Source organism: Corylus avellana, chromosome ca4 (assembly GCF_901000735.1).
Source record: "Corylus avellana chromosome ca4, CavTom2PMs-1.0".
Lineage (NCBI taxonomy): Eukaryota > Viridiplantae > Streptophyta > Magnoliopsida > Fagales > Betulaceae > Corylus > Corylus avellana.
The window spans coordinates 25,596,796-25,616,603 of NC_081544.1; the positions used below are offsets into that span (position 1 = coordinate 25,596,796).

At 38.7% G+C, this 19,808-nt stretch overlaps 4 protein-coding genes across 4 annotated transcripts in view; 2 read left to right on the plus strand and 2 right to left on the minus strand.

Moving 5' to 3' along the window:
* Nucleotides 1–10,905, plus strand: part of LOC132179784 (uncharacterized) — a 14,045-nt gene extending 3,140 nt beyond the window's left edge. Inside the window, exons 4-5 of the mRNA XM_059592555.1 lie at nucleotides 10,505–10,600; nucleotides 10,688–10,905. Coding sequence (XP_059448538.1) covers nucleotides 10,505–10,600; nucleotides 10,688–10,720 — 129 coding nt within the window. The 3' untranslated portion in view covers nucleotides 10,721–10,905. The remainder of the gene's footprint in view (nucleotides 1–10,504; nucleotides 10,601–10,687) is intronic.
* Nucleotides 2,990–4,268, plus strand: LOC132179080 (glutathione S-transferase U8-like; the record flags this gene model as incomplete). The annotated part of the gene is given in 2 exon segments (XM_059591711.1): nucleotides 2,990–3,331; nucleotides 3,765–4,268. Coding segments are annotated over 2 exon segments (693 nt in total). The 3' UTR covers nucleotides 4,137–4,268.
* On the minus strand, nucleotides 4,596–6,842 carry LOC132179213 (11S globulin-like). The gene is made up of 4 exons (XM_059591882.1): nucleotides 6,483–6,842; nucleotides 5,871–6,133; nucleotides 5,288–5,782; nucleotides 4,596–5,184 (listed from the first exon to the last, which is right to left on the minus strand). Exons 1-4 carry the CDS (start codon nucleotides 6,799–6,801, stop codon nucleotides 4,798–4,800), a joined length of 1,464 nt encoding a protein of 487 aa, XP_059447865.1. The 5' UTR covers nucleotides 6,802–6,842; the 3' UTR covers nucleotides 4,596–4,797.
* A 1,915-nt stretch (nucleotides 10,906–12,820) lies between the features above and the next one.
* On the minus strand, nucleotides 12,821–15,034 carry LOC132178287 (receptor-like protein 6). The gene has a single exon (XM_059590729.1). The coding sequence runs from the start codon at nucleotides 15,032–15,034 to the stop codon at nucleotides 12,821–12,823; it is 2,214 nt and encodes a 737-aa protein (XP_059446712.1).
* Between the last annotated feature and the right edge of the window lie 4,774 nt (nucleotides 15,035–19,808).

Sequence of the window (19,808 nt, forward strand, 5' to 3'; positions counted from 1 at the left end):
ACCACCCCCTAGGGCCATGGGGGTTGCCCACCCCCGTGGCTGGCATGGGGTGGCCAGCCACCCCATATTATTAAATTAATTTTTTATTATTTTATTTTATATTTATTTTTTAAAATATATATAATATTTTATTATGTTTTTTGAATGGAACACGTGGCGAGATTTAGACTGTTGAATTTCATCCAACGGTCAAGATTTTTTTTTTTTAAAAAAAAAACCCTTCAACAATTTCTTAGCTATTGCTGGGATCTTGATCCCTTTTTCTTTCTTTCTCTGGTGCATCTTCACCGATGGTTCATCCTCAGAACCGAAATGGTTCATCTTTCTTTCTCTCTCTATATTTTCACCTTATGGAAAACCAAAAAGAAATTAGACTTCCTTTGATTTGTTTTGTCATAACCAAAAACACAAGCATTGAAGATCTTTTGTCATAACCAAAAACACAAGCATTGAAGAAAGCACAGGATTTTTCGCAAACCATCGCTGGCGAACCGTTAGAGAAAATTTTGGTTTTTTCGTGGAAACGGTAGTGACCCAAGATGGGTCTGGTGGAGCTCTTCTGAGAAAATTTTGGTTTTTTTGTGGAAACGGTAGTGACCCCTCTAAGAAAAAACAAGGTTTCGTGACTCATTTTTTGAGAAAAAAAAAAAAAAAAAAATCAAGAAGCTTTTCATCTTCTAAATCTCCCTGTATTGGCTTATAGAGAAAAATAGATTCTTTATCGTCTACGGCTGATATTGGTATAAATAGGATCAACACCTATGAAGCTCCTTCAAGTTGCTTTGATTTTCTCTAGTTGTGTTTGACTTTGGAGTTTGGCTATGCATGCTAAAAATAGATAGAAACAGATTGGCTTGATATGGTGAGTCTGGAGTGATATTGTGACTTTGGAGTGTAATTTGGCTTTGAATATGGTGATTCTAGAGTAATATTGTGAGTTTGGAGTGATATTGTGAGTTTGGCTTGAATTCCATCAAATTGTGCACCATTTTAATCTGTTTTGCTTAATTAAATTATAAGGCTTTGCTGTTTTCTATTGTTTTTGTACTGCTTGGATTGGCCATTAGCATTGGCCATTGTCTTTGGTATGGCCTCCCACTCCATTAGCATTGGCCATTGTCTTTGATGATCGGATTTAATACTTGTACTTGTTGCATTGTAATAACACGTTCAACAAGAATTGGCTTTCATTGTAAAACACTCGAGAGAAAAGTTGCAGTGTGTCCCTTGTGAAGGCAGACTTAAAATAATCGCCTAGATTCTCTCATAAGCAATCCATTGCCCATTTCTATTGTTTCTGTATCAAACCATAATCAATTTCAACCGAATCAATACTCAGTCATTCATTCAAACAATTCGACTCATCTGCACAAAACCTTTCTTAACAAAATTCACAATGGCTAATACATATTCCTACAACTCAAATCAATTCAGAAAAATGGCTAATACATATGATAGTCCCTTTGAAGCTCAGCTTCTCCTTGGTCCCCACTTGGTCTCAAAAATTTTAGGTGCACACGCTTGGTCTCGATCTACCTGCCCCGCTGCCAGCAAACCCACAACTAGACATCGGCGTCGCCCAGCATCCTGGCGTGGGTCTACTGGGCGTTCAGCCAAACCAAAAAAAACAGAAAAAAACACAACCCCAATCAGCCAAACCAGAAAAAACAAAACTCAAACTCCAAATCAAGAGAGACCTAACAAAATCAACAAAGAAAATTTCTTAAGCTGCCAGACCCACGTCAATTGCCAACCCAGAACGCTGTTGCTGCCTAACCCAGAACGCTGCTGGGCGTTCGCTGTGGGTCTGGCGAGAACCATTCGTGTGCATCGCAACACATACTGTACATGGAAAAATCGACGAAACGCATTCGTGTGTGCCACAAATTCGAAGCCCATGAACGAAAGCTGCTGAGAGGGAGAGTCATCTTGGTGAAAGAGATGGTGTTTCTGAGAGAAGAGGAAGAGTATTTTTGATAGGGGTGTCAACCTGGTCCGGTTTTTCGATTTTTGGCCAAAATCGGAACTGGAACCGAGGTACCCCGGTTCTCGGTTTTGGGAAACTGGGACCCCGGTCCGTTATCGGCTGATTCCAGTTTTACCCGGTCCGGTAACCGGTTTTTAAAGAAAATTAGTTTTTGGGCTTATTTTAGATGTTGGGCCTAAAATAAGCCCATTTTTTTTTTCATAAGTTGACTCATTTTTTTTAAAAAATTTATTAGTCTTTTTGTCTAAATTAAAGAGGCTTTGTTGTGATTATTCCAAATAATTAAAAAATAAACCTAAAAAATCAATATTTTTAATATATATATATATATATATATATATATATATATATTAATTAAAAACATTAAAAAATATTCATAGCGATTATCCTAAGCGTAAAAAAATAATATATATGTAAACCCGGTTCCGGTATTCCCGGTAAAAACCGGGTACCAAAAATCGGGGTACCCGGTTTTTGGAATTTTCAAACCGGAACCGAAACCGAATCCCAAGTTTCCCGGTTCCCAGTTTCCCAATTTTACAGTTTCGATTCTGGTTTCAGTTTTCTGATAATTTTTGACACTCCCAATTTTTGATTTCTTTTTTTGATGGGTTCAATTTACTAAAGAGAAAGAGGAATTTAATAGGTGTTGACCGTGTTTCAGTTATATTGTATATTTGTGTAATAAGATGACACATCAATCAGTTATTGGATGTTAAAAAAGATGGAGTTTACGGACGGACCGCATAATAGGGCCCTCTAATTTTTTTCACTCTTGGGCCGCACCACAAAACAAAAGGTTTGCGGGCGGCGCTTTTATCTCTTCCGAAACTCAATGCACAATTAATTTCAAAAGGAATTATAATTTATAAACCAAGCGTAGCCCACTCTTGTTGAATTGATTGGTCAAGGCACCCACGTCAACAGAGTAGGTGGAGGATTTGTACACGCAACTTCAATCTGTCAACATTATATATAGATAAGAACCAGCGGGTCACAGAGCAACCACAGCTAAATCTGATCATGGCAAGCGAGGATACTGTGAAGCTTTTGGGATTTTGGGCTAGCCCATTTTCCAGGAGGGTTGAGTGGGCTCTGAAACTCAAGGGTGTTGATTACGAGTACGTGGAAGAAGACATCTTTAACAAGAGCTCTCTTCTCTTGGAGCTCAACCCAGTTCACAAAAAGGTTCCCGTCCTGGTGCACCACCAGAAAGTAATCTCTGAATCGTACGTTATTCTTGAATACATCGACGAGACATGGAAACAGAGTCCATTATTGCTGCCTCAAGATCCTCATGAAAGAGCCAAAGCCCGATTTTGGGCCAGATTTGGAGAAGAGAAGGTAATTCAGAACACACTACTTTAATCTACGCTACTTTTACAAGCATTTTTCTTTGTCTCCGGCCACCTACTTTAATTTGATAATTTATGCGGTTGCTTTTTAGCTGGAAGGACACATGATGGGCCCCCTGATTTCCATAAAAAAAAATTATCACAATATCTGATTTTTCTACTTTTTATCTTAGTTTTCGTTCCGATTATTAAAATCAGCGTAAGGAGAACATTATTAAAAAAAATAAAAATAAACAGAGAAAATTGTAAAAATAAACAAGAAATCAAATAGAAAAAAAGTTATACACTTTTTTGGCAGCATCATCCAAATGGCTATATCACTTAATTGGATTATTATATTTTTTAATTTTCTCTGGCTCGGCCAATTCCACCTGTTACATAATTTTATATCATCTGTTTTGTTTTTCTGTTCATTGGAATAGCTTTTGTTAGCTTCATCTGGTGCTATGTGGTCCCTGGGAGAGGAAAAAGAAAGGTTACTGAAATTAGCAATAGAGGCCATGGAAAAGATAGAGGAAGAGATCAAAGGGAAGGAGTTTTTCGGAGGGGAGAGCATTGGGTATTTGGACGTTGCATTGGGGTGGATCTCCTACTGGCTGCCTGTTTGGGAGGAAGTTGGGTCCATTCAGATTTTGGACCCACTCACATTTCCCGCCACCACTTCATGGGCGAAGAATTTTCTGAATCACCCAATCATCAAAGACAACTTGCCACCTAGGCAGAAAATGATTCCTTATTTTCATGAACGCAGCAAATTCTTCTCCTCTCTTCCTCCTGGGTGGATTAAGATTTAGTTATATGTATGCTTTAATTTCTTGTGCTAAAATCCCTAGAGTTTAAGGTTTCGAAAAATAAATGTACTGGATTCCTAGCTCATTATGCATTAAGGTTAATGGGCAGCCCGCTTAGGCCGGTTTTCAGGCCCATTTCCTGTGTGTGTGCTCTGTGCCTAGGGCCCATGAATTGCAAATTTCCAATTTCAATTTTGAGAAATGAGAAATGCTACGCTCATTTTGAAATAACTTTGAAAATTATCACCGTTTCAATTCCCATGAGATATGTATTTTTTTACATGTCCATAAAAGAGGTTGAGAAAAATTCGAACTAATAATTTTTGCGCTTTATAAGACGTAATTTTTAATCGATTGAACTATTATTAAAAATGATAAAACTATAGGCGATCATGTTTTAAGAAGGGAAAAATATTAGTTCCAATCTCTTAAAATAAATAATAATAATAATAGTGGGTAGATGAAAACGAGAATATTTTATTAAACTCATACATTTTGAACGTCCATTCCCGCAGTTACTTTTACATACAAGTACAACGTAGATGGTACCAAACTAGCTTTGTTACCCTCCCCTCCCACCCCTTGGAGGGGCCTTATTCCGTACTACTCATACTGCCACTACTAAGTTTTGATGATGAAAGTTACATTGGGGGTGCACAGAAGCTTAGTACCTCCTCTGTTGCGCAGATTCGGAGCTAAACATAGTCGACTCGTCCCGGCTAAACTTCAACCTTCTTGCTTGCTCCCTGTTAATGCGGTACGAGTTAATTAACACATCCTCTGGAATTGCCCGGATGGCCGACAGCCTTCCGGCGAGTGGGTTTCTCAAGGCGTTGTCGTTGGTCTTGAAAGCCACCCACTCGAATCCCTCACTTCCCGCCTTCTTAATCACAGCGAAGTTCTGTGGCACCGTCAGAGCCTGACCCTCCCGGAGCTCCCCGTCAAATATGTTCTGTCCGTCGTGTCTCACCACCTGAATCCTGCCGTTGCCTCTAATCGCAAAAATCACGCTGTGGCTGTTCAAGTTGTAGTGTGGTGCCATGATTGCATTCTGCAAGTACATTTTCAACAAATTAATCAAACAATATTGTTGCCTTTTACAGATACTAATTATGCTATATATATATATATATATATATTATTTATTTTCTTACGTTGTAGAGGACACCTCGCTCAGCGCTGAGTTGGAGGTACCGAAGGATGGGGAGCTTGAGGCTGTTGAGGCTGGTGAGGCGACCGCCGCGGGGGTTGTACACGTCAGCGTTTCGTGGGTCAGCAATGTTGTGTTGGAGCCTAAGCGTGCAGAAGGTTTCCTCGACGCCATTGTCGTCTCTTTCCCATCGTCGCTCTTCGCGTTCTTGTTCTTGGCGTTGTGGGCTCAGCAACTGAAGCTCATCCTGAACGAACACGATTCTTCCTCTCTGATCATCTCGGCTCTGTAGCCTCCTCGCCAGCTCGTCCTCGACATTGAAAGAGTCCGCCAGAATGTCCTCGTCGAAGCCACTGAAGATGTTGCTGCCGCCGCTTTGCTGGCTGGCTTCCTGGCCCCGGCTCTGTCCCTGTCCCTGTCCCTGTTCCTGTCCCCGTCTCTGTCTCTGTCTCTGGCCTTGTTGTTGTTCTTGTTGTGGGTTCCCAGCGAGGTAGAATTTCTGCATGTTTAACCAGTTTTCATTGTTTAATTAATTTGATTATGTCAAGGTATAAATAATTAAGGAGTGATTAATTGTTGGTACTGACCCTTGGGTTCTCGTCGAGCTGGTTGGCCTGATTGGAGGTGTCGAGGAGTGAGACCAAGACAAGCTGGGACTCGCCGTCATTATAGATCCAATGAGCCATTCCGGCCGGCAGAGCAAGGATGTCACCCTCCCGGATTTGTCGAACCTTCTGGTGCTGGTCGCTGCCCCTTTGTTGTGATCTCCGACCTCCTCTACCCTGCGATGAAGAATCCGATTGGAACGTCTCAGGACAACCTGGGATAACAGCTCCCTGAAATCCTCTACCTGCATGCATCCATTGACGACAACAAAAATGACCCATCATGATTAACTTAATCAGTACAAATGTTCAAATATTAATTAAACGACTGAGTGAATATTTTTGATGTTTTTAAAATAAGTAATAACATATTATTAGAATAAAGGTTTTGTAGATAATTCTTTTCAATTTTTATTTTTTATTTTTTAGTTGATTTGAGACTACCACTACGCTCTACTCAACTCAAAATTTTTAATTTTATTTAAAATGTCTTCGCAATTTTTAATTCTAGAATAAAAAAAAAAAAAAAAAACCCAATCGTAAATCAATTAATTTTTTTTCGCTTAAATTTTTGAAATAAATACAAGTGCTTGCCTTGGACAACATAGATGAGCTGAGGCGCATTGGAGAATGAAGGCAACAATAGGCCTCTACGTTGGATAAAGTGGCGGACCAGAGCCACTCCAGCGCACTGGAACTGTTGATCGTTCTGGTCCCAGTATTCGGTGACACCGGCCTCGGACTCGAACCTCTGCGTGGGTTCTTGAGCGTTTAAGTTGTCAATGTGGCATTCGGTCTGGAACCGTTGCTGCTGCTGGCGCTGTCGTTGGGTTTCTTGCGCTATCTGAGCAAAGCAGCCATGGAATAGAACGAAAAAGCAGAGGCTCAGAGAGAGCAAAGAAGAGTAAGCCATAGTAGTGGAGTGATTACCTTTCTGCTATGGTGAACATCCTTGGGTGCGGTGGTATTTATAGGGGTAAATGGTGGATTGGTGTTTGGCACGCGGCGAATGGTTGAAGATAATTTTGTTCTTCGTGGTGTAGGTGTTTACTTCTTGCATGCCTGCACAACCCCATTTTGCAAACACATAATCTTTTCAGTTGGGGTATGTGTCAGTCGTTTTCGGAGAGGAGTGCATGGTGTTTAACGTTTGTACCAAGGAAGAGTGATTCGATGTATACGAGCGCGCATCATCATCAGTGAAGATTAAGGAGGATGCATGGCCTGGTTGGTCGGCTTTAGATCAGATGGTTCTCAACGCACGTCCATGTTTGAGACTAGTATTGATTTTGGTTGCACTTGCATATATGGTTGCCAGACCTTTTACATCGTTGACACATGTATTTCATAGATGCTTTGGTTTTGGTAGGTGGCGAAAGATGTCTGTATTTCTTGTGATTATGATCTTTTTTTTTTTTTTTTTTGGTTTAAAGTCTTCTTCAAGATGCATTAGATGATATTTTATGGAAAGATCAAAGAGAACACCATGTCTGTTGATTCACTTTAATATATATATACCTATGAAATTTGACCGACAATCCATACTTGAAAGAAAATAAATAGGTAATTCATTTGATTTTTCAACCATATATGCGCACGACTTTTAACTAAAAATTGATTAAAACATGAAGAAAATTTTCATTGAAGAGTACTAACAACATAATCACTACATAATTTACTTTCAATACTAACAAGTTCCTCTTGTTTAATTAGAAGATCCCCGCTCCAACGGTCTGGAGAAATTCGTAATATGGGAGGAATCTATGATTATCAGTGGCACTGCATTTATGATCAGAACGAGAATTCAACAAGTAGTAGAAACTATAAAAAGTGATCATTATTTTTTGCAAAAAAAAAAAAAAAAAACCATGTATTATAAATCTTCTTTAATTATTATCTTGAAATCAATAATCTCCATTTTCAAAAGAGAAAAATTAGTTGAATTAATGCTACTAAACCACAAAATCATTAGTAAAAAGGACTTCAATTTAGAACAATCCCAAGGATGGCCTGGCGCTACTTGATCATTGTGTGATTCAACACACACAGGAAAAATTTAGAAAAAAAGGTTCCTTGTTTTTTAGGTTGTGAAAGAAAAAAGTAAATTAAGCATTCACACACAAAAAAGAAATGATATTGGGCTGGAAGTCAAGCACAGTAGAATAGGTAACCAACGTACGCTAGCTTCTTTTTTCTTTTTTTAATTTTTTAATTTTTATTTTTTTATCAATTCAGCACCAACTATTAGGCCTACATAAGAAGAATTTTGCTTCTCTTCGATCATTATAGCTTAACTGAAACTTATGTCAGTGCGATAGTACCTTCTTTTTCTAGTTTTATTTATTTATTTCTTTTTTCCTAATTGAATTGGGAAAAAAAGGCTACATGATTCTTTTTCTAGGTTGCGAAAGAAAAAAAAAAAGAAGAAATAGTACCTTTTTTTCTAGGTTGTGAAAGAAAAATTACGGATGAAATGACGGTTACTAAAATTCATTAATAATTATAATAATTGTTAATCGCTTTTTAAAAGAAAAAATTAATTTTTTTAAAAAACAAAAATTAAAATAATGTCATTTCTATGGTAATACAGTAATATCATACTACATACAATATCGTTTTTAAATTTTTATACATTTGTATATATATATTTAAAATTTTAAACACAAAAACAACATCATTTTATATATATATTAGAGGTGTCCATCCGGTCCGGTTTTTTGGTTTTTGGCCAAAATCAAGGATTGGAATCAAGGTACCTGGTTCTTGATTTTGGAAAATTGGAACCGAAATCGGGAACCGGGTTCCGATTAACCGGGGTCCTAATTATCGGTCGGTTTTGGTTTGTACTCAGTTATCCAGACCGGATAACCGATTTTTTAAGAAAAAATATTTCAATGTCCAAATTACCCTAAGTTATTTCACTCATTCTCCTCTTTGCCAAACCAGAGAACTAGAGGGTGAGAACAGTGGGATCGACGAAGCTACAAATCCACTCCAACACGACAGCTACAATTTTGACAAAACACAGCACAACAACTCATTCTCCTCTTTGCCGAACCAGAGAACCGGAGGGTGAGAACGAAAAAGGGGTTTTATTGCACAGCACAACACAACAACATCAAACAGAATAGCAACATCAAACATGGGTTTTATTGCATAAGAACAAAAATGGGTTTTATTGCACAACAGAACAACATCAAACAGCGCAGCAACATCAAACATGGGTTTTATTACAGGCCCACCAAACCCCAAAACCAAAAGAAATCAGAAGTATAGCAGTGGTGAATGGGGGTAGAGGTGAGAAGTAATCGGTGACCATGAAGAGATAAAAGAGGATTTGGGGCCTTGGAAATGGGAAATGAAGAGAGGCAGAATGGCGTGAAGTTGTGAAATGAAGATGAAGTGCTAAACCTAAACCATGCCTAAAAAATAATAAAATATTAATATACATATAAGGTACTCCGGTTCCGGTATTCTCAATAAAAACCGGATACCAAAAACCGAGTACCGAAACTAGGGTATCCGGTTTTTGATGTTTTCAACCGAAATCGAAATCGGGTCCCCGATTTTTCGGTTTTTCGGTTCTGGTTTCCCAATAATTTTTGACAACCATATATATATATATATATATATATATATATATATAAAAAAGCAGTTAGCAATTTTTCTTCCTAATTGCTTTCAAAAGCAGTTAATAGTTAGAGTTCGGTTATTAATCATCCGGAAGAAAAAGTACATGAGAAATGGGAAAAGGTGTTGAAGCCCGGTAGGCCATGAACAAGCCCAGTTTTGCCCTATTGACCAAAGCCCATAACATGATGATTATGACCAAAAAAAGCCCATTAGCGATTTTTCTTCCTAATCACTTTCAAAAGCAGTTAATAGTTAGAGTTCGGTTATTAATCGTCCGGAAGAAAAAGTACATGAGAAATGGGAAAAGGTGTTGAAGCCCGGTAGGCCATGAACAAGCCCAGTTTTGTCCTATTGACCAAAGCCCATAACATGATGATTATGACCAAAAAAAGCCCACCTTTCCCATTTCGTAAACACACGGAGGGTCACCGGTCACATTCCAAGTACGAAGCGAAGCTCACACCCACAAACAGGCGCACAGCACAGACACAGTCTCACGCTCGCAGGGATAGAATTCAAACGGCTGCGTCGCGATAAGGCCATCTTTTTTACCCATTGGTTATGGCCTCCTCGACCACAACCTCCACCTCCTCCTCTGCAGTCCCTGCTTTCGTCTACTCCATTCGCACCCTCTCTCCAACGCGCCAAGTGGAACTAGAACGCCCGCCAGGAAGACCCGCATTTGCGCCAAACTCGGCGAGAAAAGCGCGTTGCAGTACAAGAAGCTCGGAGACTCTGACCTCTATATTAGCGAAATCACTTTTGGAACTGTAAGAATCCTTCCTTTTTTTTTTGGTTTATGTTATGGGTAAGGTAATACTCCGTACTTGGTTATTCTCAATTCTCAATTGGTTTTTAGAAATGTTACTTCTGCTTTTGTAAATTTTATTTCAATCAGTGCTGGTCTAATTACTGGTATTGTTTTTCTTAACCCAAGATTTGTTGGGCTATTTTTCATATTACAAATGTATTTAATGTTTCAGATGACATTCGGGGAGCAAAACACAGAGAAGGAAGCTCATGAAATGCTAAGTTATGCGGTTGAGCGTGGCATTAATGCTCTTGACACTGCCGAGGCTGTAAGTTCTTTCTCACAACTTAATCACTAACACAGACACAATCATACGCTTTTTGTTTGGTGACATTCCAACCTTGTTGTTTTGCAGTACCCAATTCCAATGAGGAAGGAGACACAATGAAAAACTGATCTCTACATTGGTAGCTGGCTCAAGTCTCAACCTCGTGAAAAGGTATTTGTTTTTCACGCATGACTGCCTCATATTCTTTTTTGGGTTCTATATAATTCTTTTTTTATTCCACCATATCTAATTTTCTTTCAAATTAAACTTTATGATCGAATTCTTATCTTGATGAAGAAAGCTGGGATTCGTGTTATATTATGCATAAAAATTATCTTTTTGTGAAGTTGACATTGCAATGTTAATCATGAAAGCAATTAAGAACTGAGAATCTGTAGCAATTTTTATTTGAATCTCTACATGCTTTAATATATGACTGTAGGCTGTATAAAGATCATTTTCTTTATAAATACTTTATCAATATAGGACACAAAGCTCACAAGTGCATACACAACAAATTTCTCCCTTACTTATGAGTTTATAACATTGAAGAAGAAACGATGTTCTTTTTTTTACCGAAGTCTAACCAAACAGGACACTTGTAGCAACAGCAGCGAAACTAACTATAGCTCGGATACCAATTGTTAAGGAGATAAATATCAGGGGAGTTAAATTTTAGTAAGTTAATATACATATTAGGACACGAGTAATACTAAAAGTCTCTTTTGTATCCTCCAAAAATAATGTGACTTTTAAATCATCATTGAGCTTGTAATAGATCATAATTGACTTTTGATGAAATGACAATTTTAAAAGCTACCTCATTTTTGGAGGGACACAAGAGGGACTTCTAGAATTACCCATTAAGACACCACTTCTAGCAAAAAAGTCTAATTAAGTTAATGAGATAACTTGAATACATTTAACTATATTAAGTACTATTTTTCTTTAAACTTTCTCAATGTGAGACACATCTCACAAGTGCATACACAACAAATGCTTTGGTTGCGTTAGGTGTTGAAAGATGTCTAAGAATAGTTCCATCATCGGTGATATTGGCCATGGTTCTTGGCGCCTTTTTCGTATTATTTTGTTGTGTATATGTTTTGTTAAGAGCTAAGACATTTATTTTTTTTAATTATTATCTTTTAGGAAATGACTTCCTGTGATTCTATTCTATTTTTGTTTTAAAATCTTCTTCAAGATGCTTTCGATGGTTGGAAGATCTCTTTAGAACAGATCAAAGGGAACATCATGTCTGTTAATTCTCACTTATATATATATCTGTGTGTGTGTGTGAAATTTGACCGACAATCCATACTTGAAGGGGAAAAAAGAAGAAGAGAGTAATTCGTTTGATTTTTCAAAGAAGGTTTAAATTTTCATCTCGTTAGATGTTTTTGACTTGTGAAATTTGGGGGAAAAAATGCTTGAGTATATTCACTAAAATTTGAGTAGGAAGTCGCAAATATGTTAACGTCTAAAGTCTAACTATGAAGCAACTATATGGACTTGACTCTTAAACTTCAAATTGATTAAAACAAAGGAGAAAAATTTCAGTAAAGAGGACTAGCAACAGAATCACTCCATAATTTACTTTTAATAAAAATGTAATTTTTGGCCTATAATCTTTATGACAAACATTATCATAGACAAGAAAAGAAGAGAAAAAAAGGTGCTACATAAACCTATTGCATTCATATTTGTGCAACCAACCGATTCCTTCAAGTACAATCATGCTACCTATTGCCCCTCCAAACCCGTAAAAGAAAAATGAAAAGCCAATTTAGTGCTGCTAACGGCAAGAGAAACACCTTCTTTTTCTTTCCTTTTTTTTTTTTTTTTTTCCTAATTGAATAAGGGAAAATGATTATAAGGGAAGATCTTTTCCATTTCTAATCTGGATGGAAGGGAGAATATGGGATCCTGTGAGAATGCTTCAAAAAACAATATGGAAAGCGGCTCATTTGGCTAAAGACTGTGCACAAAAATTAGCATATCGAGACACTTTTAAAACATTCTAACTTTGAAAGGAAGATAAAACTAAATTAACATAAGCAAAACAATCAGCAAAAGTCCAAGAGGAAAATAAAGGAGGGTTGCTAATGGCCAGCACCACTAAAGGAGCATCTCCTTCCAATGAAAGACAGTTGCAGCCCAAAGAAGCTGCCAAGTGGACAACCAACAAGGCTGCTAGAGAAACACCTTAGTTGACTATATTTAATTTCTCTTTCCTCTCCAATTCACCATTCTTCGTGTTGGCTGCCCGATTGCAAAAGTCTTCATAACCCAATCATGCTTCTTTGTGATCACAATTTGCCCAACAAGAAGTCCAACTATGAATCCACAACCATATCCCATCACAACTACTTTCCAAGTGAACTCAAATGAAGATGATGATTTTTGATTCTCCTCAAAGGTTGAAGGTAGAGGCGGTGAGTCTTTTGAGTTTCCACATTTTTTTGACAAAGGGTTTCCACATAATTCGGGATTATCACTAAATGAACTGTTTGGAAATGTGTTAAACTGATTCCCCTGTGGTATAGGTCCTGTGAGATGATTATGAGAGACATTAAAGAATGCAAGGAAAGTGAGTTGCATGAGTTGCAGAGGAATCACACCAGACAAGTTGTTTTGAGCAAAGTCCAATGCTTCTATCTTTGTTAAGTTCACCAAGGAAGAAGGGATGGGACCTGTGAGAAAGTTGTTGGAAAGGTTGAGCAACTGAAGTCCTTTTAGATGTCCCACAACTTCTGGAATGTCTCCTTCGAATCTGTTACTTGAGAGATCAATTGCTATGAAAAAATCTACGATTTTTTCATATACCCTCTCTGTGCCTTTGTCAGTAAATGTCATTGAGTAAGGGAAGGAGACTCGCCATGTGTTTCCCGGTTCTTTGAAACTTCCATTTGCTTGCATATACATTAAAATCTTAACATCAAGGATTTGCATGGCTTTCCAATTTTGGAAGCATTGAGAGGGCAACTTACCAGTAATGTCATTATAGGAAAGGTCAATGATGCGCATGTTTGGGAAATCAAAATTGCTATTACAATTTCCCATTGCACCATAAATTCCATTAGATCGTAAAATAAGAACCCTCAACTCTGGAAGAGTGCCCAACCAAAAAGGGAAAGTATCATTCACCTGATTATGTCCTAGATTAAGAGCTTCAAGCATGGTACAATGGGCCAATGATCTTGGTAGACGCCCCTGTAATTGATTTTGGCTAAAATCAATCATCTTCAATTTGTTTCCTTCTGAGAATGTGTCGGGAATAGTTCCATGAAAGCTATTGTTGTGTAGATTTAGAATTGAGAGAGATTCACTCATGTTGCCTAAACATTTAGGAAGCAAGCCACTCAAGTAATTGCTTGACAAATCAAGAGTAAAAGCTGAACTTAGATTGCAAATCAATTGTGGGATTTCTCCGGTCAATGTGTTGTTTGAAACTGAATACCAAATGATAGAAGGTGGTGGGATTGGGAGCGACCCTCGAAGCTTGTTAGAATCAAGCCTCAAAACATGTAGATTAGTCCAGGGAAGAAAAACCGGAAGTTGATTGAAACCAGTTAGAGAGTTGAAACCTAGCTCTAAATACCAGAGAGTTTCTATACTTAAATTCCACATCCATTTTGGAATTTGGCCGTGAATTTTGTTGTCAGAAAGAACCAAAACCTCCAACTCATCTTGGTTCCTTAGAAAATCTGGAAACTCATTCAAGTCACAGGAAGCTAGAGTTAAAATTTTGAATTTTGGGAGAGTTGTGTTGGTACTTGGCTTTGTAAGCAATGAAATCTTGTTGCCAGATAGTTGGAGCCAAGAGAGGTTTTTGAGTTTCAGAAACAAGTCAAATTCCACTGTGCCACTTAAGAGATTAGAAAATAGACTCAGATTTTCAAGATTCACAAGCCTAGATATCGACCGTGGAATTGAACCATGCAACCCATTATCTCCTAATTCTAGCATGATTAGTTGGGTAAGGTTACCAAGTGAAGACGGTATTGGCCCAGAGAAATTGCATTCTATAGCACTAAAATAATTTAAGGACTTAAGGTTACCAATTGATCCGGGTAACTCACCAGAAAAAATCGTGTTAGAAAGTTCCAAAAATTTAAGGGGGCTGCTTCTATTCAAATCTGGCATCCTTCCAGTGAGATCTTTGTTTAATCCCACATCAAGAGACCGAAGATTGGGTAGATGAAAAATTCCAGGGGGAAACTCACCATGCAACCTATTCTCTGCTAGTTGTAGCGAGGTTAGTTGGGTAAGGTTACCAAGTGAAGACGGTATTGGCCCAGTGAAATTGCATCCTACAACACCAAAATAATCTAAGGACTTAAGGTTACCAATTGATCCCGGTAACTCACCAGAGAAACTCGTCCCAGAAAGTCCCAGAAATTCGAGGGGGCTGCTTTTGTTAAATTCTGGCATACTTCCTTTGAGATATGTATTATATCCCACTTTAAGAGACCGAAGATTGGGTAGATGGAAAATTCCAATGGGAAACTCACCATGCAAGCCACATTCTCTTAGAAATAGAGATGTTAAAGAAGATAAGTTTGCCAAGATATTGGGTACTGTTGGGTGGTCCCTCTTTATGTGGGGACCAACCCACGTGGCAGGAAACACTAAGGGTTTTAAAACCCTTTGTGTACTATATATACATATTTTTCTTTCAGAAAAACAGAGAGCGAGAGAAGAAAAGAAAGAAGCGCGCGGCGCAGGGAGGAAAAGAAAAAGAAAAAGAAGAACATCCGTCAGAGATTGGAAGGTCGTTTGTGGTTCGATCTTGATGCAATTTTAGAGTGTTGCTCCTGACGACGAGTGCTACGTATTGACTGGTGTCGATCGTTGGAATTCCTCTCCAATCGTTTGGTTGCTAATACCCACTTGGTGAGATCTTTCTTTATTCTTGTTGGAATCCACTTTAGGGTGATGAATTTATGTTTAATCCAAGAATGCATGTATTCTTGATGTGGTGATAACCTCTAGATATTTCTCTAGGGAAGACAAGTTGTAAACTCATTATTGTTGATAGTGGAAGATTTAACTGGACTAGGTCCCGTGGTTTTTACCTTCGCATTGGAGGGTTTTCCACGTAAAAATCTTGGTGTCTTGCTTGTGGGTTTGCTTGATTATTATTTTGCTATTGTGTTACTATTTAATTTGCACAAAGAGGGGTAGATTAATTCCGCTGAGCATCTGAAATTGGTGTTCACCCTAACAAAGTGGTATCAGAGCCTTTGGTTCATTGTTTGTGTGGAGTTCTTGTGTGAATTAAATGGAAGAGTCATCTAATAGCATGGTTAAACTCACAGCTTCCAATTATTCAATTTGGAAGACTAGGATGGAAGATATTTTGTATTGCAAAGAATTGTTTGACCCCATTGAGTTGAAAGGTGTCAAACCAGATGCTGCAATCAACGATGATTGGAAGAAATTGAATAGGAAAGCCGTTGGATATATTAGGCAGTGGGTTGATCAAAGTGTCTTTCATCACGTAGCTAAAGAAGTTGATGCTTATGGTCTTTGGCAGAAGTTAGAGAGTCTTTATGAACGAAAGACTGCTCAAAACAAAGCCTTTGTGATAAGAAGGCTTGTGAATTTGAAGTACAAAGATGGGCATAGTGTTACAGAGCATCTGAGTAATTTTCAGGGAATGTTGAACGAGTTGTCTACTATGAAACTTGCACTAGATGATGAGGTGCAAGCATTACTTGTGTTGAGTTCTTTGCCAGACAGTTGGGAAACCTTGGTGGTGTCACTCAGTAATTCGGCTCCCAATGGTGTGATAACTATGGGGATGGTAAAAGACAGCATGTTCAATGAAGAGGCAAGAAGGAAAGAGCAAGGTATTTCTTCTCATTCAGAGGCACTTGTTATAGAAAGGCGGGGGAGAAGTAAAAGCAGAAAACCTCACAGGTATGACAGTCGTGACAAGTCAAGAGGAAAGTCCTATTCAAAAATGGACATAAAATGTTTTCAATGTGGCAAGCCTGGGCATATAAGAAGAGATTGCAGAAAGTTTAAGAGGGAACAGTTGAAAGGAAAAGACGAAGAACGTCAAGAAGAAAAAGACACTGCAGCAGTTGCATCTGATGGTGATGTGGTATTTGCTTTTGATGAAGCTTATGCTAATCTTGCATGTGATGAATCTACGTGGGTAGTGGATACAGCAGCATCTTTTCATATTACTCCACATAGAGATTTCTTCTCTTCCTACACCAGTGGCGATTTTGGTTGGGTTAGGATGGGAAATGAAGCAAAGTGTAAAGTTGTGGGCATAGGAGATATACAGCTAGAAACCAGCATTGGGTGCAAATTGATTCTCAAGGATGTCAGGCATGTTCCTGAAATGCGTTTCAACTTGATTTCTATTGGGAAACTTGATGATGAAGGCTACCACAATTACCTTGGAGGTGGACAGTGGAAATTGAGCAAGGGTTCTCTTATCTTAGCCAGGGGAAAGAAGACCAACACTCTCTACAAGACAGCTGGAAGACTAGTCAAGGGAGATGCGATTGTTGTTGAGAATGAAAACTCCACTGAGCTATGGCACAAAAGGCTTGGTCACATGAGTGAGAAGGGACTTCAGATGCTCGCCAAGGAACAGCTCCTGCCTAATAATAAAGGTACGTCACTAACGCCCTGTACTCATTGTCTTGTTGGAAAACAAAGAAGAGTTTCATTTCAAAAATCTTCTTCATCAAGAAAGTCTAATATTCTTGATTTAGTTCACACTGATGTCTGCACTATGAACACTAAAACTCTAGGTGGTGCACTTTATTATGTAACTTTTATTGATGACCACTCTAGAAAGGTATGGGTGTTTGCTTTGAAAACCAAAGATCAGGTATTGGGTGTGTTCAAAGTCTTTCATATGAAGGTTGAAAGAGAAACTGGAAGGCAGTTAAAATGCGTCCGTGCAGACAATGGTGGTGAATACAGAGGACCGTTTGAAGAGTATTGTAAAATCCATGGCATAAGGCTTGAGAAAACTGTACCCAAGACTCCGCAGCATAATGGCGTAGCAGAGAGAATGAACAGAACCATCTGTGAGAGAATCAGGTGTATGCTCTCTCATGCAAAATTGCCTAAACATTTTTGGGGTGAGGCAATGAGGACAGCAGTTGACTTGATAAATCTTTCTCCTTCAGTTCTTTTGGATGGTGACATTCCTCAAAGGGTTTGGACAGAGAAAGATGTTTCTTTTGAGCACTTGAGAGTGTTTGGCTGCAGGGCATTCGTCCATATTCCTAGAGACGAGAGGTTAAAGCTTGATAGCAAAGTCAAGCAATGTATCTTCATGGGTTATGGGCATGAGGAGTTTGGTTACAGATTGTGGGATCCAGTTAACAAGAAAATCATACGAAGCAGAGATGTCGTATTCTTTGAAGATCAAACCATTGAAGACTTGGATCAGAAAAAGGCAGAATCTCTGAGTGAATACCGTGTTGATTTGGATCCAGTTATTCCTCCTTGTGTGATGCATGATGAACACATGGGAGATGTACAAGAAGAACAGGTTGATACAGTTGGTGAAAATTGTGAGCCTACAATTGATAGTGTGGAGTCAGAAGAGCATCTAGAGCAAGCTTCTTCAGAACCAGCCGCTGAGATTCAGTTGAGGAGATCTACTAGAGACCGACAGCCTTCCAGAAAATATTCAGTTAATGAGTATGCGTTACTTTCTGATGGGGGAGAGCTAGAAAGTTATCAAGAGGTTATGCTACATGACCAGAAAAATCAATGGTTAGAAGCCATGCAAGACGAGATGAAATCCTTGCATGAGAATCACACATATGATTTGGTGGAACTGCCTAAGGGCAAGAGAGCACTCAAGAACAAATGGGTGTTCAGATGCAAGATTGAACCAAACAGATCACAGCCAAGGTACAAGGCGCGACTAGTTGTAAAGGGGTTCGGTCAAAAGAAGGGCATTGATTTTGATGAAATTTTCTCACCCGTGGTAAAGATGTCTTCTATCAGAGTTGTTTTGAGTTTGGCTACCAAAATGAATTTGGAGATCGAACAGCTTGATGTGAAGACTGCTTTCCTTCATGGTGACTTGGAGGAGGAAATTTATATGGAGCAACCAGAGGGGTTCACAGCTAAAGGCAAAGAACACTTAGTGTGTCGGTTGAAAAAGAGCTTGTACGGACTCAAGCAGGCACCGAGACAGTGGTATAAGAAGTTTGATTCTTTTATGGTTGATCATGGGTATGAGAGAACTACAGCAGATCATTGTGTGTTTGTGAAGAAATTCTCTGATGGAGAATTTATTATTCTCTTGCTATATGTGGACGATATGTTGATTGTTTGTCGTGACACTAGTAAAATTGACAGATTGAAGAAAGAATTGAGTAAGTCCTTTGCTATGAAAGACTTGGGACCCGCAAAGCATATCCTTGGTATGAAGATCTCTCGTGATAGGAAGAAAGGAAAATTGTGGCTATCATAAGAGAGTTATATCGAGAAGGTATTGGACAGATTCAACATGAGCAAGGCAAAACCGGTGAGCTCTACACTTGCAGAACATTTGAAGTTGAGTTCAAAGCAAAGTCCTACAAGTGAGAAAGAAAAAGATGAAATGAAGAAAGTGCCTTACGCATCAGCCGTGGGTAGCTTGATGTACGCCATGGTGTGTACGAGGCCTGATATCGCTCATGCAGTTGGAGTTGTTAGTCGGTTCCTTTCTAATCCTGGTAAAGAACATTGGGCATCTATGAAATGGATTCTCAGGTATCTCAGAGGTACTTCGAGAGTATGTTTGTGCTTCGGCAGTGGCCAACAGGTGCTTGATAGGTTTACAGACGCAGATATGGCTGGGGATATTGATTCTAGAAAATCTACTTCAGGGTACCTGATTACTTATTCAGGGGGAGTAGTGTCATGGCAGTCCAGATTGCAGAAGTGTGTTGCTTTGTCTACCACAGAGGCAGAGTACATTGCTATCACTGAAGCGGCCAAAGAATTGTTATGGATGAAAAAGTTCTTACAAGAACTGGGTCTACAGCAAGAAAGGTATGTGCTTTACTGTGACAGTCAGAGTGCCATCCATCTCAGTAAGAATTCAACTTTCCATTCAAGATCGAAACATATTGATGTTAAGTGTCATTGGATTCGTGATGCACTGGAGGATAAACTGTTACAGATTGAGAAAATCCATACTGATGATAATGGGTCAGATATGATGACTAAATCG